At 37.0% G+C, this 23,232-nt stretch overlaps 1 protein-coding gene across 1 annotated transcript in view; it reads left to right on the forward strand.

The window, feature by feature from the left end:
- The window catches only part of Ge-1 (Enhancer of mRNA-decapping protein 4 homolog Ge-1), a 527,075-nt gene that overhangs the window by 119,223 nt on the left and 384,620 nt on the right, over nucleotides 1-23,232 (forward strand). Inside the window, exons 6-7 of the mRNA XM_090372439.1 lie at nucleotides 2,201-2,369; nucleotides 13,788-13,892. Of these exons, the coding sequence (XP_090228565.1) occupies nucleotides 2,201-2,369; nucleotides 13,788-13,892 (274 nt within the window). The remainder of the gene's footprint in view (nucleotides 1-2,200; nucleotides 2,370-13,787; nucleotides 13,893-23,232) is intronic.

The raw sequence follows: 23,232 nt of genomic DNA on the forward strand, positions 1-23,232 counted from the left end.
GATGGGGGGGGGGCTTTAATGCAATTCTGTAAATGTGCTGGCAAGGTGGTTTGTGTGCTGATACAATCCATTGAAGTGGCTACAACTTCAAATATTTAATACAGTCATAGCAGAAGCAATGATATATATTGCTGGTATGTTTTAGAGAATATATTTTGAGAATGTATTTAATGTTTGGTGGAATAGTGCCAGTAGCACTGTGAAGCAAATGCTGTTAGTATTTATGTTTCAGCCTTACTGGGCAAGCAATTATATTTTATTTCTGTACCATTTTAAGAATTATTTTCAGTGTTGGGCTTCTAGCCAGGCTTGGTTGCTATGCTATATTCAGGTTTTGTAATCATTGATGACAGGTATATTTATATTTTTCATTCTGCAAATGATTCTGATGAAATCATTTTCATCAGAAATATTTTGTGATTCATATTTCATTCAAGAAGGCACTTACTCTTGGGCTATATATGAGGGGGGGGTACAAAAATATTTGTATTCACTCAGTAGTAGTTTTGACAGAAGGTTAAACAAACACCATGTATTACACTTTTCAACATAGTCACCAGATAAAATGACAAATCCTCTAACCACAGTACATGTCTGCAGGTCAGTTTTGTAGAAGTGTGACTGTCCTTTAAACCATGACTTGGCAGCAGAAATCACTATATCAGAAACAGAAATTACTTTGTCAACAGCAAATTTTTTTTCCATGAAGAAAGGACTTCAGGGCAGGAATGAGGAAGAAATCCAAAGGTGCAAAGCCAGGGGAATAAGCAGGATATAACAATATTTCAAACCCACATTTCTGGGCACACCTCACTGCAGAATGTGAGAAATGCACAGGGGCATTATTGTGGAGCAGTGCACACCTTTTGACAGCTTTCCTGGTCTGTTTTTTCTTTTATAGCAGCAAGCAGCTTTTTGAGGGGGTTGGAATAATACTTTGCCATCATAGTATACTGCTCTTTTGAAGGTAATCTGTTAGTATTACCCCATGCTGATCCAAAAAACTGACAGCATTACCTTGCCAGCACTTGTTTGCACCTTTGCCTTTTTTGGGGATGGATTCTGCATGCATCCATTGTTTTGATGTTTGTTTAGCTTCGGAATGAGTGATGGATCCAAGTTTCATCCATGGTGACTAACTGCAAAAAAACTCCTCTTGCTTTTCCTGGCACATTGACCACATTTCGTGTGCACATTGCACCCTTTCCTTCTTCTGGTAAGGGGTCAGAAGTAGGGGAACCCTTCTAGCAGACACTTTACTCATATGCAGCTGTTGATGGATGATGTTCTCCGCAGACTCTGCACTAAGTTGGATTTCTGCAGCTGTTTCTTTGATGCCAAGGTTAATGTCTCAATTTTTGCTACATTACATCATTTACTGGGAATCCTGGGATTTCTTCATCACGGACAGAAGTTCTTCTACATTTGAATTGTTTAAACCAATGTGCAACAACACTAACTTGGGCAGTCTTCTTCATAAACAGCAACTATTTCTTCGTGGATTGTTTAGGTATTTCCCTTTGCAGAAAGAGAAACCGAATCATCGATATGTATTCCACCTTATCCATTGTGACACTTCATTCAGTGCTGCAAATAAAAAAAAAAAAAAAAAGAAAAAAGAATTTTCAGATCAAAACAACCAAGATTTGTATGGTTGCCACAGAGATTTCAAGGTATCAAGCAAAAAAAATTTCATCATTCTATCTCAACTACTTCTGGGTGATTACAAATATTTTTTTTGAACCCCATTGGTTTCATTTTTTTTAATTTCATTCTTTTCCTTTTTTTTACTTCAATTTTTTTGCTGATAGTACTGTTTAGTGATGTTTTTCAGTTGTTTTCTTAAGTAATATATATTACATTCATGCCTTTAGTGAAGTTTAGTTTGGTGAAATGCAATCTTACCTACCAAGGCCTAATTCTTGAGGAGATGAGGCATCATTGGATGAAATTTAGTAATGATAAATATTTTTGCAATTTATTTCTCTCCTTTTTCAGTTTTTGATTTTTGGTACTTGCTGAATGCTCATGGTTGCCAGAAAAACCCAGGTATTTCAACAAGGAAAAGTGTCCAATGCTTTCCTAAATTCCTTTCAAATTTGAGAATGTAGTGCTGTGTTAACAAGTAAAAAATAAGATAATTTTTATTTTTTTAAAGAATTTCCATTTATGAGTGAAGTAGACCTTAACCTTTAGTTAGGTGTAACTTACTTCTTCATGTGTCTCAGCCAAGTGACAGTAAACCTAGTGATAGTCACAGAATAATATGGTGTCCATACATTCCAGAAGAGCTAGGTAGCCTTGAAGATATTGCAGACAATGTTGTGGAAGATGCTTCTACATTGCTGGTGGTAACTCACGGTGAACAGGTAATAATTAAAATAGAGTATTCAACCCTCAAGTGGATGCATGGCTTTTTTTTTTGTTGTTTCTTTATCACCTCACCATTAGCATTATCAGGGGTATATGATGGCAAGAAAGACAGCATTAGCAAAAAAAACAAAAACTTCCTGTCTTTTTTCAATTTTAATTTATGCCCCCTCAGGTGCATAATCTGAACAAGAGGAAGAATCCCATCAGCATTGAGCTTGCTCGAACCATTCAAGGCCTTATACACCTTAGTCGGATCACCTTGCAGGTGTTTACTGTGTTCTGCAAAAACTTAAGCTCTTTCTTGGTAAGAACAACCCTTTGTTCTCCTCACTAATCTCGTTACCCTTCTCTGTACGATAGTGAAATTATAGTAGTCTTATAATACCTTGACAAACTGACTAAAAAAATTGAGTGGCAAATGCCTAAAAAACGGTACTCACCTTGTATAAATCTGCAATAAATTTATTGGTAAATGGTGGCTGAATTTAGTTTGGAAGAAGCATTAAAAAGAGTGGGGTAAAAATATTTTAAACAAATTTTAAAATGAGCGCAAGGAAGTAGAAGTGCAGATCTCCGATCCTTGGTTGTCATTAAAAGGTTGAAGGACGCGAGTGAAAGAATGAAATAAAAGAGAAGACCGGTGGTGCCAATAGTCTCTGTACTTATTCTAGCAGCTCTACATCTTTCCTAAAGTTAGGTCTACAGACCTGTATGCCGTACTCATGGCTTGACCATTGCCTTATACAAAGGAATAATCACCTTCTTATCCCATCTAGCAAAGTTCCTGTATATATCATTGCCAAGAACCCATGAGCTACCCTTGCAACCTGTCTGCATGGTTCAGACAACTTCATACCTTACTGCACAATTACCCCCAGGTCTTTTTCATTCTCTGCTACCCCTATGCAGTACTTTGCATTTGTCAATGTTAAACTTCAGTTGCCACCTCTTAGCCCAACTTTTCTAGATCCTGTTGCAGTAGTGTACTGTCATTAACAACCCTGCTAACCTTTGTACCAACTGCAAACTTGGACATTGAGCCTGATATACCTTCATCAGTATCATTGATAAATATAGAAAACAACAATGGGTTGAACACTGAACCCTGGGGGACTCCACTAATAACATTAGCCCATGAAGAGCAGTGTCCATTGATTACCATTCTCTGTCTTCTCCCGCTCAACTGTCCCTTTATCCATAGCAGCAACTTGCCGTATTGCTCCAATTTGTACATCAGTCTTTTATGTGCAAAGGTATCAAAATCTTTCCTGAAATCCAAGTATATGATATCAAAATTATTAGCATTAGCATTAGTAGGGGCATTTGATGCAAGAAAGCAAGCTTATGCAGCATCAGCCAAAAAAAAAAAAAAAAAACCCACTTCCACCTCACCTCTCTGTTCGTTCCAAATACCTGTCCAGCTGAGCCTTAAACTTATTTAGGCTATCAACCTCCACCACAAGGGATGGAAGTCTGTTCCACCAACCAACCACCCGCTGGCTAAAGGCAAATTTCCTCACGTCTATCCTACATCTGTCTTTCCTCAATTTGAATTTATGCCGTCTCAGGTGATTTTTCTGAACTAGAGGAAGAATCCCATCAGCATTGAGCATGCTTAAACCATTCAAGGCTTTATACACCTCTATCAGATCACCTCGCTGGTGCCTAGTCTCCAGACACTGTAATTTGCAAAACTTAAGCCTTTCTTCGTAAGAGCACCCCTTTGTTCCATTCACTAATCTTGTTGCCCTTCTCTGTACTCGTTCCAGCAGCTCTACATCCTTCTTGAAATGAGGCCTCCAGACCTGTATACAGTACTCTAGGTGTGGCCTGACCATTGCCTTATACAATGGAATAATCACCTCCTTATCCCTGCTGGAAAAATTCCTGTATATCATTGACAATACTCCATGAGCTACTCTTGCATCCCGTCTGCACTGCTCAGAGAACTTCATATCTGCCTGCACAACCACCCCCAAGTCCCTTTCATTCTCTACCACTGTCAGTGTAGTACCACAGAGTTGATACGTTGCTCTGGGGTTGCTGTTTCCCATGTGTAGTACTTTACATTTGTCAATGTTAAACTTCATTTGCCACCTCTCAGCCCATCTGCTCAACCTTTCCAGATCCAGTTGCAGAAGCATAGTGTCAGTAGTGTCCTTGACAACCCTGCCAACCTTTGTATCATCTGCAAACTTGGACATTAAGTTTGATATACCATCATCAATATCATTTATAAATACAGAAAACAATAATGGACCCAACACTGAGCCCTGAGGGACTCCACTAATAACATTAGTCCACGATGAGCAGTGTCCATTGATTACCACTCTCTGTCTTCTCTCCCTCAACCACCCCTTTATCCATAGCAGCAATTTGCCTCCAATGTCACACTGCTCCAATTTGTGTAGCAGTCTTCCATGTGCAACAGTATCAAAAGCCTTTCTAAGATCCAAGTATATAATGTCAAAGTTATTCCCTGCATCCAGTTCTTTTGTGACTGCATCATAATATCCAATCAAGTTGGTCAGGCAAGACTTCCCCTTAACAAAACCATGCTGTGTCTGAGCTATAACTGAAGTCCTGTCTAAATGATCCTGCAGTGCTTCTTTAACCAGTGCCTCCATTAATTTTCCTGGAACAGAAGTTAAGCTCACAGGTCTATAATTACTTGTGTCAGCCTTTGATCCTCCTTTGTGAATTGGGGTCACATTTGCACATTTCCAGTCTATGGGTACCTCCCCTGAGTCCAAGGAAGCTCTCATAATTATGACTAAGGGTTTGCTTACTTCTTTTGCTGCTTCCTTTAATATAACTGGATAGATCCCATCCACCCTAGGTGCCTTTCTTGTATTTATCTTCAACAGTTTCTCCTCCACTTTACTCCCAGTTATTTCAAGATTCTCTAGCTTACTGCTAGAGTTGAATACACCTCTGGCATTCCCCTTGCTGAATAACTCCTCATGTGTGAATGTCGATGCAAAATATTCATTTAGTTTGTTAGCTACCTGAGCAGGATCATCAACAGTTGACCCATCAATATCAAGTGGACCAATCTGATTCATCCCCTTCCTTCTAGAGTTAACATAAGTAAAGAACTCTTTGCTGTTTTTCTTTGCATCCCTTGCCAAGGATTTCTCGTAATCTGCCTTTGCCTGCCTAACCTCCTTTGTAACTTGGTTGCATATCAACTTGTATCTATCATAGGCTTCTGTGTCATGTATTAATTTGTAAGTATCCCATGCATTTTTCTTCTCTGCCATATGCCTCATTAGTTCATCTGACATCCATTTTGGCCTAAACCTTGAACAATATTTCTTAGTTGGTATGTAAAGCCTAGTAGCTTCCAAGATAAGTTCTTTGAATGCTTCCCATTTTGAATTTGCTGTTGGTAACATCATCAGTTGGTCCCACTGTATAGAATTTAAATACTGTCTCAGTCCATCGTAGTCGCCTTTACGGAAGCAATAACCCTTCCCTTTACCCCTAATGGTAGTTACCTCTTTGAGTAAATCCCACTTCAGCACACTGTGATCACTGCCACCTAGTGGTTCGTTTATCTGCAGATTCTTAATGCATGAAGAATCACTGCTGATAATCAAATCAAGAGTATTACTCCCTCTAGTTGCCTCCCGAACATGCTGATGTAGAAAACAATCATCCAATAAATCCACAAAAGCCCTGCTGGTGTGTGAGTAACCAGCCCCCAAATTCCAGTCAATATCTGGGAAATTAAAATCTCCCATTATAAGACTCTCTGATTTACTGGCCCACTCTATTTCCCTGTACAGTTCCTTATTATACTCATCAGAGTCATTAGGCCTATAGCACACTCCTACTCTCAATTTTGATCTGCCAATGCTTATGTCACACCAAACTGACTCAACACTGCACTGTCCAGCGATGTCGACTGGCTTCACTTCCTTGGATTTTATGTGTTTCTTAACTAATAGCATAACCCCTCCCCCCTTCCTATCCTGTCTATCCTTTCTGTAGACGTTGTACTCCCCAAATTGCAGTTCTGCATCCCTTATATCTGTGTGACACCACGTCTCTGATATCCCAACAATATCTGCCTTTGATGTTTTGAGCAATACCTCAAATTCATCAAATTTATTTACTAAACTCCTAGCATTGGTGTACACGCAAGTATACCTGCACCTGTTTCTATTCTTAGCTACCCTAACACAACCCATGTGTTTACTTGTACCGCAATGGCTCCCAGCAGTATTCTTTGCATCCAGTTCCTTTGTGACGACATCATAGTATCCAATCAAATTGGTCAGATAAGACTTCTCCTTAATAAACCCATGCTGTGTCTGAACTATAACTGCAGTCTTGTCTACATGTTCTTGCAACATTTCTTTAACCAGTGACTCCATTATTTTCCCCAGAACAGTGCTAAGCAGTGCAAAATTGAAGTTGAAATCAAAGCTGTACAAAAAATTAAAGTAGTTGTCATGGAGTACACTTTGAACACAAAAATTGAAACAGCAAGAAATTTTTTATGGTTGTACTCCTCCAATTAAAAATTAAAATTAATGATGCAGATTAAAAGTTAATACCATATCTGAAGAATGTTGTATGAACTGCACAAAACAAGTCTGCTAGAGTTAAATAATAATATAAGTACAAAAATCAGTGTAAAGTAATATTAGTGTTAGTTTACACTGATTTGACATTTGTATACTAATATTAAAGAATTTAAATGTCACATTGTTCTGTTATTGTTTTTATGTGTATAAATGTTATTTACACACACACACACACACACACACACACACACACACACACACACATACATTTTTATATGCATGCCATAAAGTAGAAATTGTAATGAATTTTGCAGTAGAGTGCAGTAAGATAAAAATAAAAAAAATTTCCCATTTTTTTGTTAAAAATATATCTTTTAGGAAGGGCTTTTCCTAAAAGGAAGGGTTTTTTTTTTTTTTTATTTAAAGGAGAAAATCCTGCTAGAAATGGTCTAACCTTCCTATTTCCATCATTTCATTTACTCGTTAGTTTGTTAAGGTTGAAACATTATAAAATGAACATTTGTAACTATTACAAAGACCTATTTTTGCTTTCATATATTACTTGATCTTTGGCTCACTAAAATGTTTTAATGTTACAGGAGGAAAAGTGCGTTTTGGTACATTAATTTAAGTCGGGATCTTAATTAATCTAGTGTTTACTGTGTTGTAACATTCCACAAAAACAAGTATATGGTTCTCATAAGTTTACATTGATTTCTGTCAATTGCTTTATGCAAATAAATCTTAATATTCCTTATAACTGTGCCTACATGCCTCTTTGAGCTTCTGGAACAGTTTTGTTCTTCTTCTAGGTGGGGCAGTTAGGTGTTTTGTCCCAGGAGAAGGAATTGTTATTTGTGGTTTGGAGAGAATATTTTCTCATTTGTGTCACAATTTTGCCATTGCATCCATCATAGTTTTATTTATTTTTCTTAAATCTTTTATTTCTGAAAATTCTAATTTTGATTGGTTGCTTTATTTCATACCTAACTTTTAGCTCCATAAACTAAAATAGGTTTAAACTATTTATAAGGAGCTCACATCTGGTGAGTATGGGCTTGGCACACCCAGGGTCCAGAGAATAATATGGACATCATATTATTCTCTTCCTTGGCGATTCCCTTCTACGAAGGGTTTCCAAAAAGTAAGGTAACACATTTTTTTTTTTTTTAATAATGGTGAAAGGGAATGAGATGAAATGCGGTGGACAGATAGACCCGTTAATAATGTTCAAAAAGACCGCCAGTGCAGTGTTGCGGTACTGTCACCTCACTATAGATTCCAGTTGCAAAATGGCGGCTGCCATGCGAGTGTGGTCCAAAACAGGTGTTTGTGAAGTTATCCCCACTTTTTGCAAGTCTTCACCAAGTGACATTCACCATGAACTGGTTGCTGTGTATGGTGAAAAGGTGATGAAAAAGAAGCAGGATTGTTGTTTTGGGTGCAATGAATTTAAAATGGGCCATGTTGACATTGAAGATTGACATCGAGGAAGACAGCAGACAATATTTCGTGCATTAAGGGCATTGTTCTTGAAAACAGGCAAGTGAAACTGTGTGAAATTGCACAAATAGTTGAATGTGAGTAAGTCGACTGTTTAGAGGGGAGGTAGTCTGTGTGTTATCAGACACTCAGTCTAAAACACTGACTTTCTATTACAGAAGATTTAGGAGAAGTCCGGTTGGCCTGCCTCCCTAAAATCCACTCATGCACACCTTCTCGATGGTAAGCCCTGTTACGTCACTTAGGTGGCAACGAACGTGTAGAGTTGTTCTCTTCAAGACGCCTGGTCAGCATGAAGAGGAAAAGACCAAACCCTCCAGCATATGACAGCGCCAGCGGCTTTCACTCTCCCTCTTACGACAGCGAGAGGATCAGAGTTGGAAGCAGAGGGTGCTAAGAATCTCTGGGTACAACCAGGCTGCCACGAACGGAAACCGAACTTGGCCAGTTACAACGTAAGATCACTCATCAGTGAAGACAGGATATTAGAGCTGGAAAATGAATTAGAAAATGTGAATTGGAATATCATAGGTTTGGCTGAAACAAGAAAAAGAAATGAATCATTTATAAGTTTATCAAGTGGAAATCTGCTGTACACCAATGGAAACAGTGAAAGAAGTGAAGGAAGTGAAGGTGGAGTTGGTTTTCTAGTCTATAAAGATTTAAAAAACAACATTTTGGAATTCAAAAGTACATCACCAAGGGTGTCAAGACTAATAATCAGGATTTCTAAGAGGTATAAGCTAAAGGTTATAATGATTTATGCACCAACATCGAGCCATGATGATGAAGAGGTTGAAGAAATGTACACCGAAATTGAGTCTTCTAGATAAGCAGAAAACCCACTACAGTATTATTATGGGGAACTTCAATGCTAAGGTTGGAAAAAGACAAAACAGTGCAGAAAGGGGAACTATAGGAAATTTTGGAATTGGTGAAAGAAATGAAAGAGGTGAAAGACTTGTGGAATTTGCAGAATCTCAAGGATTGTCAGTAATGAACACTTTTTTTCAAGAAAAGGGTGAACAGAAAGTGGACATGGAAGAGTCCAAATGGATTAACAACTAATGAAATCGACTTAATCCTCACTAACAGAAGATATATTGTGAATGATGTTACCATCCTGAATAAGGTAAATGTTGGAAGCGATCACAGAAGGGTAAGATGTACACTTGAAATAGATGTAGGAAAGGAAAAAACTGACTCGAGTAAATAATACAGAGGTCTTTGAGATAACAGAAGAGGAGAAAAAGCAGTATGTACTGGAACTTAAGAACAGGTTTGAGCTTCTGCAGACTGCTCAGGACCAAGATATCGACGAGGAATATTACAACTTTCTGAAAGTGATAAAGCCCAAGAAACCTATAGGGAAAAAGAAATCCAAAGAAGAAAAAATTTGTCAAGAAACACTTGTTATGATGAACCGAAGTCAACAAATGAAGAGCAAGATAAACACTGACAAGGAGAAAATTGAGTATACTGAGTTATGCAAAGCCATTAGAAAGAGACTCAGAGAGGACATAAGAAGATTTAACACAAGAAAAGTAGAATAAGCATTAAGGAAAAACAAAGGACTTAAATCAGCAGCCATGAGCAGTAATACAGAAAGACAAATGATACTGAAACCGAAGAAATGCGATGGTGTACTTATGAATAGCAGAGAAGGCATAATTCAAATAGCAGAGAAGGCATAATTCAAATAGCAGAAGACTACTATAGAGAATTATACAAGGAGCGAGGGAGTGATGCCAGCAGTGGGGAAGATGGATTGCAAATTAGCAACACATACGACATGCCCGATATTTTTCCTGATGAGGTAGAACATGCATTGAAGAAAATGAAGAATCAGAAAGCCCCGGGGGAAGATGTAGTTACTATAGAGTTGTTAAAATTGGGAGGAAGAGACATAACACAAAAACTGGCAAGGCTCTTCACAAAGTGCATTAGAAAAGGTGTGACGCCTAAGCAGTGGAATAATGCAATCATTGTTTTGCTGCATAAGAAAGGAGATAAATCAGAAATTGGAAATTATAGACCAATTAGCTTGTTATCCCACATCTACAAGTTGTTCACAAGGGTCATTACTAACAGATAGAAAGAATACTTGATGAGAATCAACCGAAAGAGCAAGCTGGCTTTAGGACAGGATTCTCAATTATGGATCACCTTCATGTAATATCAAGCTAATGGAGAAAGCAAATGAATATAAAACACCATTATGCCTGGCATTTGTGGATTATGAAAAAGCATTTGACTCCATACAACATAAGGCAATGTTTCGGGCACTGGAAAGACAAGGCATATATACCCCATATATTATGATTTTGAAGAAAATATATGAGAAAGCTACCTCGTTTATTAGACTAGCCAAAGACAGTAGGAAATTTAAAGTTGAGAAAGGAGTTTGGCAAGGACACAATATGTACAGGTATGCCACAGAAAGGGACATAATGGTTGAAGGAGCAGTAATTGAAAAGGTGGAGTCATATACTTATCTGGGACAAGTTATTAGCTGTAATAATGATAAATGGCTGGAAGTCAAGAGAAGGATAAATTTTGGATGGACAGCATTCAGGAAATATAGTCACATACTGAAGAGCAATATCCCAGTTTGTCTGAAATATAAAATAATGAATCAATGTATACTCCCCACCATGACTTATGGAAGTGAAACTTGGGTACTCACCAAAAGAATGGAAGAGAAGCTAAGAACTACACAGCGAAGAATGGAACGAATTATATTGGAAATAAGTCTGTTAGATAAGAAGAGAAACACATGGATTAGGCAGCAAACTCAAGTAAAGGATATCTTATCAAAACTAAAGGACTAAAATGGTTTTGGGCAGGACACATAGCTCGAAGACATGATGACAGATGGACTAAGAAAATAACAGAATGGTACCCAAGAGGAACTAGAAGAAAACCTGGAAGACAATGGCAGAGATGGATAGATGAAATTCGTGAGTTTGTGGGTACTAAATGGAAATCTATTGCACAAAACAGAAGGAACTGGAAAGTTGCTGGAGAGGCCTTCGTTCTGCAGTGGATTGAAAATGGCTGATGATGAAGTCGACTGTTCACGAAATTGTTCACAATGTCCTTGGCTTTCGAAAGGTGTGCTGTCACTGCATGCCCTGACAATTGTCAGAGGAGGACAAAGCAAAACGCATGGGGATGTGTCTAGAGAACCTGTTACGATACAGAGATGAAGGAGAGGATTTTTTCGCTGGCATAGTCACCGCAGATAAAAGGTGGGTTCATCACTTTTCCCCCTGAGAGCAAACAAAACTCTTATGACCTGGAAACATCCACAATCTCCTGTGCGCAAAAAATTTAAAACTGTTCCCAGTGTCTGAAAAGTCAATGCCACAGTGTTTCGGGATCGTCAAGGTTTTCTGTTGGTGGATTTCTTGCTGAAGGGAGGAACAATCAAAGCACAGCTTTACTGTGCAACGTTGGAAAAACTTAAAGCCAACATTCGACACAAACGACCAGAACTTCTGACAAGCAGCATGATTTTGTTGCGCAACAATGCAGCTCCACTCATTGCCCACACCACTCATGAGTGATTGCGCCGTAATCGTTGGGAAACACTGTTACAACCCCCCCCTCCCCACATCCCAGACTTAGCACCTTCAGACTTCCATTTGTTTGGCCCTCTGAAAAAACACCTTTCAGTAAAGCATTTCACCCTGGATGAGGAAGTTCATTAGGTAGTGCGATGAGTTGGTTACTGCATGTGGGCATGGACTTCTTCAGTACTGGTATTGATAAACTGATCCATCATTGGGACAAGTGCATCAATAAAACTGGAGACTTTCTGGAGTAGTGCATGTTCACTTATTTCTTGGTGTGTAATTTCAACTTCGCATTATTAAACATCATCAAGAGAAAAAATGTGTTATCTTACTTTTCGGAAACTCCTACTTTTGTCTCTCTCTCTCTCTCTCTCTCTCTCTCTCTTTCTCTCTCTCACTCAGGAATATATATTTTTTTGGCTGGTGCAGCATAAGCCTTAGATTTACTTGCACCATATAATTAATAATAAACAGGTCACTTAATATTTGGATTAGTTCCCCCCCCCCCAACTAATTTAACCAACTTCCTGTGCTGCTTTACTTATTCTCTTAATTATTTTCATTTCAATCTTCCATTTTGACCCCCTTTCAGGAGCAAGTCCACCGAATTGGTGCATGCTCACACTAGAAAGTTTTCTGTTATGTGACCTATGGAGTAAAATTTTTTTTTGTCGAATTTTAAAAAATTTTAATGCAAATTTTGTACATAGATGCTTTGAAATATTTTTTTCTTATTTTGACATGGTTGCTCAACATTATAGGCTATTCTGTGGCAGAAGTTCATTAGCTTATTTGTAAATTTATGGCCTTTTTTGTGTTAGTTTGGAGAATTTTTGCTTAACAAACATTATAATCTGTAGTAAAGGAGTAGTTTTAAATGCTTTAATTATGGAGATTTGTTTATTTTTGTGTTTATCGAAATATTTAGAAAGTTAAAGTAAAATTAGCCATTTAGTGAAGTCAACTACCATGGAATTTGCAACGTTGTTGTTGTTGTCGAAGGTTTGTAAACAGCTGGAGGATAAGTACAATTCTTGAATATTTTATTTTGTGTGGTTCTGTAGATGTACAGCATAATTAATATTGTAGTATTTCATAAATTTTATGTAATGTATATTGCTGTAGTAACTGGAAAGATTGTAATGTTATTGTGTTTAGTGTAGTATTTGTATTTTAAATTGTAGGACTAATTCATTTTTAGGTGCATTAGCATATATGCATATTGTCTTCACATCTTTCTATCTTAAATAATGCTCTAATTTGAGTTTGTGGTTTTTTCTTGAATAAAGCATTTGTTTTGTTTCTTTTAAATGTTATCCCAGCATGTGAAAATCTAAACCCAGTTCTTCAGACATGTTCCACATATATTCACTGAGATCTTTATTTCTTGATATATTGAAGAATGTGATTTGATCAGCAATTTTTGCATCTTCCACTTCCAAAAAGGGAAAATGATGACTGTTCTTTTGATCACTGAGGAAATACTTTATTGCCACATGTGACTGTGTTGTGGGAAAGTTCCCACTGAAATATGATGTTCTTGTAAGTGCAGTTTCTTTGAGCATACAAACAAACAAAAAAAATAATTTCTGTTTAATATTATTAGGGAGAAATATTGAACAGTTGCAGTGTTTGAATCAGATATCTCTATATTATTTGATTAATGTTTTAACTAATGGCATACCACAGTGCAAATTGGGTTATAAATTGTTAGTTTAGCAAAACATTAAAATTCTGGTTATTAGATTTTACATATTTAACTTTGCTTTTACAGTATTTTATTTTTGCTCTTTCATAGGCAGAGATGTGGAATGTGGACACTGTTGTTAAAGAATATGGAGTTGGAGAAATTACACATGATAAAGTGAGAGTAGGCTTACAGAGAATTTCAGAACATAAGTTGGTATGTGGGAATTATTTTATTTAATAATAGATTATTACAAGTAGTAGATACTAATGAAACATATGTTTCATTTTAAAATCAATATTTTGTGTGCTCAATTTTAAATATTTAAAATCAGAATTTCCTACATAATTTTTGTTTACTAATTTATTCTGCCATTGGAAAGTATGTAATAAACATACTTTTATGTTTTTAAGACATTTATAAGCTGAGTTACAATTCTAAATGTTTGAACCAAATATCTGTTTGTCATGAAGAATTGCTTGTCCACAGTTTCAAAGAAATAGATCGAAATCTCCCATAACGAAGCAGTTACACTTGACTGCCCATTAACATTGCCTGTAGAGATTTGTGTCATACACTTAAGGATGTTCTGACTGTCATCTTCTCTTTACTGCATGTCATCTTGCACTACACAGACTCGACATCCATCTGAGTTTGATCTGGCTAGATACAGTCTGACCACTTTCAGAGAGCTCTTCATAAGCTGCATGCTTCTCCTCCCCTTGGACCATCTCTCTCTCTCTCTCTCTCTCTCTCTCTCTCTCTCCCGAACATACATGCTATATCACCATAATAAAATCTTTAATTCTCTCTCTCTCTCTCTCTCTCTTTGGACGGAACCATGTCTCTGTTAGTTCGGTTATGTCGACATTAACTGATTTAATCAAAATTTCAAATTTGTTAGTATTACTATATAACAAACTTAATTTTTTATCCTTTGGCTTTTTACATCCCTAATGTATCTCTTATATTTACTTAATCATGATTTTCCTAGTGATATGTCATTGCAGATGATCCTACCTTCACACTGGTTTGACAATTTTTCTTCCCTTCAGCTTTTGATGAAAGAAATGGTGTGATTGAGCTTTATCTATATCAGCTACATTTAACATTTTAATGTAAAAAATTTCTATAACACAAAAAATAAGACTGAAAGAATTCTCATGGTATGCTTTAACTGTAACTGTATTTTGCTTTTTCCATGTCCATACACAAGTCTAGAGCTCAACTCTTTGATAACCTTAATATACACTGTGCTGCCACTTTATTTGGTACACCCCTGCTGTGCACACAAATGGGCTGTCCCACAACGTTGCAAGTCACATGACCACAGTTGTGGATATAATTGCATCAGAACAACCTTTCTAGTATCAGTTAAGCATACAAACTGTAGCAAGAATGGGAAAAGGAGTGATCTAACGGACTTCGAACATGGCATGGTCGTAGATGCAAGACGACCTGGGCAAAGCATCTCTGAAACGGCAGTTCTGAACTTTTCACACACCACAGTTTCAAGAGTGTATCGAGAATGGTGCAATGAACAGAAAACATCCTCTGAATGGCCCTCCTGTGGAAAGAAATCGCTTGTTGATGAGAGAGGTCAGAAGAGGATGGCTAGAATTGTGCAAGCAAACTGACGGGCCACAATGTCATACACCACGTCAGAATAGAATACAACCTTGGTGCACAGAACAAAATATCGCAACAGACCACTAGTCACACTTTGTCGCGAATGGGCTACAACAGCCAACGGCCACATCACGTGCCTTTGTTATTAATGAAGAACAAGAGAGCATGCCTCCTGTGGGCACAGCAACGCCAGCACTGGACTATTGAGGATTGGAAAACAGTTGCTTGGTCTGATGAATCGAAGGTCCTGGTGCACCATGTTGATAGAAGGCTCAGAATTTGGTGAAAACATGAATCCATGGACCCGTCATGTCTGACGACTACTGTGCAAGGTGGTGGGGCCAATGTTATGGTGTGGGGGAATGTTTTCTTGGCACACATTGGGTTGACTGATACTCATATATTCATGTCTGAATGCCACATCGTATCTAAACATCGTTGCTTACGAAGTGCATCCGTTCATGTTGACAGTTTATCCTCAGTCAGATGGTTACTTACAGCAGGATAATGTGCTGGTGCACAACGCCCGAATCACTATGGAATGGTTCCAGGAACATGACAATAACTTTTCTTTGCTGCAGTGGCCTGCTCAGTCTGCAGATCTCGATCCTATTGAACATCTTTGGGATGAGCTGGAAAGGGCTGTTTGCTGCAGGCCTACACCTCCGTCGAATCTCAAGGAACTGCGTGACACACTCATGTCTGCATGGTACTCCATTCCTGCGCACAAAGTTTTCAGCATCTTGTTCAATCCATGTCTAGATGAATTCAGGCTGTTTTGAAGCCTGAAGGAGGCTCAACACCGCTAGGTAGGTGTACCCAATAAAGTGGGCACAGTGTATATTTCTGCCTTAAATAGTGAATAAGCAAACCAACATTCAAATAATTGACCAAACACAAATTCATTTTTTTTCAAATGTTTGTTGTTTGTTATTTGGTTTTTAGGAGCATTAGCAACTAAGGCCATATTGCTCTGGGAATGCAGTGGTCATTCCCCTGACCTTTCCGCATCCTCCGTATTTGGTGGAGACAGGCTCGAACCCCGGTCTAATCAAGAAGCGTGTGCTACGCACTGCTGCTCCTTCCCACCTGGCTACAGAGGTGCCTTTTTCAAATGTATATATACATATATTATCTGATATAGAATTTTTTACAAAAAAAATAATAATAAATAAATAAAATAATAATGTTATGCACTTCTTGGCTATGTAAGGTACATAAAACCAGAATATAACCTTGAAGGATTGTGGGATTGTGCATGCTAGACATTAGTCTAGCATACAGGCATTTTCTTAGAACATAGTTCTACAAAAAATTGACAATAAAAAAAAAAAAAATTGAGTCATCTAACCACTTTCTAACAGAAAGGTAAACTTACCTGATCTTAGTGTTCTTTCCTTTAAAAATTCTGATCTGTTTCTTAAATGCTGTAGAGTAGTTTCAACTTTCTCTTAAACTTTTCTTAAAGCAGATTTCTTCTTTAGAGACTTAGAGAGCTCTAGCAACATAAAACTGTTACCTGAAACATTTTCTTTTTTTACCAGAAATGTTCTAACAGCCTAAGCTAATTTGTAAAATACTAGAGAGAGATACAGTTCTATGACATGATATGCATTGTTATTTGTATAAAGTATAACTAAAGTTATCGCAGAAAGAAAATGCAATTTTGTAGTTAACGTTGTTTGACATTTGCATTCTTCTCTGTAGGTAGCATCGCCTGAATCTAAGGATACTCTTATATTTATGGCCATGAGTTTGCTTATCTCTTTTTTTCTGCCTCCCTGAATATGATTGGATAGATCCCACCTTCCGTTGCTCCCTTTTTTATATTTAGCTTCAACAATTTCTCTTCCACGTTTTGCTCAGTTGTCACAAATCATTTAGCACCCTGTTAGAATATGATACACTTCTGGTATCCCCATCCTTATAACATTCCTCACATGTGAACGTAGATTGCCCTCCTATAACAAAGAAATAAGTAAGTAAATAACACTATATTCAGATATAGGAGGGCAATTTTAGCAAGAGGTCGAATCAGGGGATGGCAAATATGCAAAACTTAATATAGTAGATGAAAATATGATACATAGTCAGAAAATTCATCAGGGGGACTACTCCTGACCAAGTATCTGGCACTGCATTTTCAAACTTGTCTGTAGTATCAGAAAAGGGGGGAAGCAAATATGCGGCCTTAATCATAATATTAGTAGACAAGGTAGTCCCTACACAGTATAAAAATAAAGTTAATAATATAAATGAAAATAAATTTACAAAAGTATAATGTGAAATATAATACAAATGTGAAGTGCGGAAGGGGTGAAAGTAATTAAATTAATGTGATTGAAAATTAAAATTCAAATATAAAGCAGAGAAATTTTAAAGAAAAAGTGTGGATAAGCAAATGGTATAGGGAATGATAAAATTCTTGGGGAGGGGAAGGGAAGAAAAAGATGGCCAAAAGAAGGCAAAAATAGCATAGGGTTGAGGATAGATGGAGCATTCGTATCACCCTTGTATTGCACTAATAGTTCTACGAATGGGAAAAAATAAAGACAGTATAAAGATAAAAAGTGTAGAAAAAGTCCTTTAAAAATACTGAACTTACTGGGTGTGTAAAGCCCAACCTTAAAGAAAAGGTTCTGGTTTAAGCAAGCATTAGTAAAAATGGATGTTAATACCATAGGCTTGTAGAGAGGAAGGGAAATCGAAACCAAAACTAAAAGTGGTAGTTACCTGGAGTCATTAAGTCGAGCGGACAGACGTACACAGCAGGGTGCAAAAGGGGGAAACAATGAAAAATCACTGAGTTATATAGATTTAGAGAAACAGATAGGGATGACCTCTATCATTGAAGGGGGGAAAAAAAAGTAGGACAGATGGCCTAAAAACATGAAATGCCAGACAAAAGGCTGCAGACATACCAGTATGTGAAGGAATATGTAGAACAAGAATAATTCCAAACTACAGGAGATAAAATTTAGATGATCAGAGAACAGGGTTTATAGATCATGGCTCCAAACTTCCAAGATGATAAACTCTGTAGAAAGAGAAAAGCACAGTTTGGCAAAACTGAGGTTGATTGAAGGTTTAGTGAATCCATTGAAGAGCATGACAAAAAATCCGGCAGGTGAAAACACTATTGATGGAAACAGAATTGAGAATCTTGAAGAAGAAGAATTTTCATATCCATTGATAAAATTTTATTCCACCAAATAAAAGGCCTTGTTAAATGATGCAAGGCTACCATACAGACCGTAGATCTGAGACCAGTGTCAGAGAAGCAAAGTGCCAAACCTAGCAATTGTAATCAGGGAAGAAACATACTTAAGTCCAGGAATAAAAAGACAGGATTCCAAAAAGTAGAAAGGACAAATTCAAATTAAACATGTGAAAAATCTTAGAGAGTAAAGCAACAGTAATCTCATTCCGAGAAAGAACCTTAAACGGAAGTCATGAACAGTGATTACTAAGTAGTGGAAATCCCACCAAATAATATACAACTGTACAATACCTTTAACACAGACAGGTGCCAAGTAAATCGAAATTGAATTTATTTTTAATTTTAGAAGAAACTATACTGAAACAGTATTTGATGAAAAAGGGAGGTATATTATTATTTAAAAGCTTGTTATAAAAAACTTTTATTGCTTTGCTGAAAAGGATATCATTGCTGCATATGTTGGCTAATCTGATAGCTTGAATACAAATAGTATTTTTGTGAATTTTATTGGAAATATTAGATTGCCAATTTGTGAGGTAAATGACCTGAAATTTAAAATAGTTTCTTTTGTCATAAATGTCAATAAGATGAGGAACTGCATCATTGCAGAATGTAATTTTCAGATCAAGGAAGTTGGCTGTGCAATTATCGACATTTTCTTTATTGAGTTTAAGTTCAGAGGGGTAAATATCTGCAGCTAAGCGTTCAAAGTTGGAATTTAAAACTAAGATGTCATCAACATACCGGAAAGCTAAAAATTTATGATTGGGATTGCTAGTAAAAAATAATTCCTCATAGTAGTGTAAAAACAAGTTAGAGATAAGGCTGGAAATTTGCAAACCCATGGGAACTCCAGTTATTTGTTTGTATGCATGCTTGCCATCGAAAATAAAATTATTGAGTGTGTAAAGATTGACGAGGTTGTCCCAAGTACTCTTGTGGATATTAAGTTTCTCATGGTATTTGTTGAACAATTGTTTTAGCACAAACACCGGTAGGATAAGTGGGATGGAAGTGAACAGATTGGTGAAATCAAAAGTTTCAATACTAGTTATAGTGAGAATCGATCTAAAAATGTTTAAAACAGATTGGTTATTGTTAATAATCCAGGTAGTAGTAAGATTGCTGAAGATTGTTTTTAGCTGTCTGAAGAATTGCTTGTGGGTAGGTAGCAGCCACTATTTTTGGAACTGGTTATGAATCTGAAACCTACCGGTTGTTTGTGGAATTTGGCTATCATATAAAGGAAGGGAAGTGATTTATCATCTTGGAAGTTTGGAGCTGTGATCTATAAACCCTGTTCTCTGATCATCTACATTTTACCAGAATTTTATCTCCTGTAGTTCCGAATTATTCTTGTTTTACATGTTCCTTCACATATTGGTATGTCTGTGGCCTTTTGTCTGGCATTTCATGTTTTTAGGCCATCTGTCCGACTTTTTTTTTTTTTTTCCCCTTCAATGATAGAGATCATCCCTATCTGTTTCTCTAAATCTATATAACTCTGTGATTTGTCATTGTTTCCCCATTTTGCACCCTGGCTGTGTACGTCTGTCCGCTCGACTTAATGACTCCGGGTAACTACCACTTTTAGTTTTGGTTTCGATTTCCCTTCTTCTCTACAAGCCTATGGTATTAACATCCATTTTTACTAACCCTTGCTTATACCAGAACCCTTTCTTTAAGGTTGGGCCTTACACACCCATTAAGTTCAGTATTTTTAATGACTTTTTCTACACTTTATCTTTATCCTGTCTTTTTCTATTTGTTTCCCATTTGTAGAACTATTAGTGCAATATGAGGGTGATACGAATGCTCCATCTATCCTCAAACCTACGCTATTTTCGCCTTCTTTTGACCATCTTTTTCTTCCCTTCCTCTCCCCGAGAATTTTACCATTCCCTATACCATTTGCTTGTCCACACTTTTTCTTTAAAATTTCTCTGCTTTATATTTGAATTTAAATTTTCATCCATATTAATTTAATTACCTTTCACCCCTTCTGCACATCACATTTGTATTATATTTCACATTATACTTTTGTAAATTTATTTTAATTTACATTATTAACTTTATTTTTACACTGTGTAGGGACTACCTTGTCTACTAGTATTACGATAAAGGCCGCATATTTGCTTCCCCCCCCCCTTTAAGTTTGGAAATGCAGTGCCCAATACATGGTCAGGAGTAGTCCCCTGATGAATTTTCTGACTATGTATCATATTTTCATCTACTATATTCAGATTTTGCATATTTGCCATCCCCTGATTCGACCTCTTGCTAAAATTGCCCTTCCATATCTGAATATAGTGTTATTTGCTTACTTATTTCTTTGTTATTTATTTTTTTTTTTGTTTTTATTTTTTTTTGCTTCCTCAGTCCCAGTTTATTTTTGTACTAGGTTTTTCAAATTTTTTTACATGTTTAACCACTACACTTTCGACTATCCCTTAAACTTCTCTTTGTTCAAGCACTGTTTGTACTCTTCATTTCCATTTTCACAGACACTATCTATTTTACAAACCACACATTATTTATATATATATATTAGGAACTTAATTGCTTCCCAATAAGGAAAAAAATTAAAATTTTTAATCATAATTAATACAAATATTAGTTGATCCATTCCATGTTCCGTCAGTGACTATATAAAAATCACCTATATCTCATACTAACAGTTTTTTGTTAGTACATGTGAACTGTGCTTTATCATGGTTATAGTGTAATTATTGTCTGTGTTTGACAAATGCATATGATAATGGATCTCAGAGTTCTGTAATTTGCTATATAATAAAGCTAGGAAATAAAAAGCTCACAATCAGTTATGTGGTAATCCTGATACTGAATTTTTTTGGCAGGGGTCAGAATTTCCTAAATAGGTTTTATGCTGAAGAATTAGTACAAGATTGGTAAAAGGTTTAGTAAGACTAGTGGCCAAGATAAGTTTTGAATTATTTATTCAAACAGTCCATTCCGGTTATTTGGGACACATAGGGTGAATTTTGGCCCGATTAAGCAGCTGCCCCAATTATCCTAAGTTTCACGTAAATAGTTAAAAATACAATGTATCCCCCCCCCCCCTTTTACAATTAGTTCACTCTGCAATCAAATCACGTTACGATGAACTCGCCATAGTAAAGTACCGTTTACTATATGATGTTCAGTAAGCGCCGGTCATTGTGATCATGTTTGTGAATTGAATTTTAATTCTATTAAACAGTGATTCTAATTAGCGAAAATAGGAGGAATATTGTCCACAGGCTATAAAAACATATATCAAGCACAAATTTACCCTTTATTTCCTCACCAATTAAAAAATTAAATGATACGTGAAAATCGGAAGAAAGTATGTGATAATCGGAATAATTAATATGTACTGTAATATGTACATACGAACTAGTTGACATTTCTGTTCACTGACATTTGTGGGTTGGGGGAGGTTAAAATTTAAAACAGTAAAAAGATAAGCGTCAATAACAAAGTACATAGCACACACAAATTGCAAGTAGCACAATACGCGCAAGTGAGAATGGAGTAATGAGTTACAAAGCTTTAAAAATAGGAATGAAGAGAAGATCTGAAAATTAATTTTTTTACATGATTGAAGATTTCATGGAAGTGTAAACACATTTCACCATAATAACCCACAGAATTCCAGCTGTCGGTATTATCGCAAATTCAGTAAGTTCGAGTTTACTGTCTGTTTATGATAGATTTCACTAACAGAAAAGCCCAATAAACAGGTGACTGCTAATTGTTTTATGGTTGTGACCTCCAGAATTTCAACCAAACCACGTGGTACCATCGGAGACAATCGTAGAATACTCTCCAGTGCTGCGGTCTCCTGCCCCCATTAAACTGCATGCTGTCCCAATTAAGCGAAGTAAACCCTGGCTATTTTCTCGATTGGTTTCTGTTTTTTAAGATTTGCCCCAAATAAACGGCTGTCCCAATTAACCGGTGGCCCAAATAACCAGAATCCACTGTACTATAATGAAATCGGGATCTTTCAAAATTTTCTTGAGTCAGATATACTTTCTAGGAGTTGACACAAGTAATTTTTTTATTTATGAATATGAATCCAATTTATACCTGTTTATGAGTCCAGCATTTATTTAAAAGGTTTAACCAAATTTAAATTTTAAATTTAGTTAAAACCAAAACCCAAAATATACAGGGTGATTCACTACCAGTGCAACAAACTTGCAGGAGGTGTAGGGGGCACAAAGACGAATCGGAATCACATAGCATTGCAGGGTCCGAAATGCCTTCGTCATGCGGTAGAGGACGTTGAACGGGAGGTCACGTGAACAGCGATCCTACTGGAAGTCAGCATTTGCGACGCCGGAGTGGATAATCCGCAGGCTCCAATGATTGGATGCGTTGCAGATGGTATGAACTCATTTGGTTTGTTGACAGCATCCTCCATACAGTGGATTGGGAAATACCCAATCGTTGGCCTATCGCTCGAGTACTCGTACTCGGATTGCCTTCTGCAAGACGCTGGACATTCTCCTCGTTGTCTGGCGTCCTACTCATTCGCTCTTGATTCATGGTACCTCTCGTGAAACAACCAGTCTCACGTAACCTTCTGTGCACACGTGCGAAAATCGTATGATGAGGAGCACGCTGTGCAGGAAACGTTCCTGGTACAAGCGCAGAACGGCGCGCCCGTTACAGTCCGCAGCTCCATACGTGAGGTGCATG

The sequence above is a fragment of the Mastigoproctus giganteus genome, chromosome 4, assembly GCF_048544385.1.
Source record: "Mastigoproctus giganteus isolate SK-2022 chromosome 4, ASM4854438v1, whole genome shotgun sequence".
In the NCBI taxonomy this organism is placed as follows: Eukaryota; Metazoa; Arthropoda; class Arachnida; order Uropygi; family Thelyphonidae; genus Mastigoproctus; species Mastigoproctus giganteus.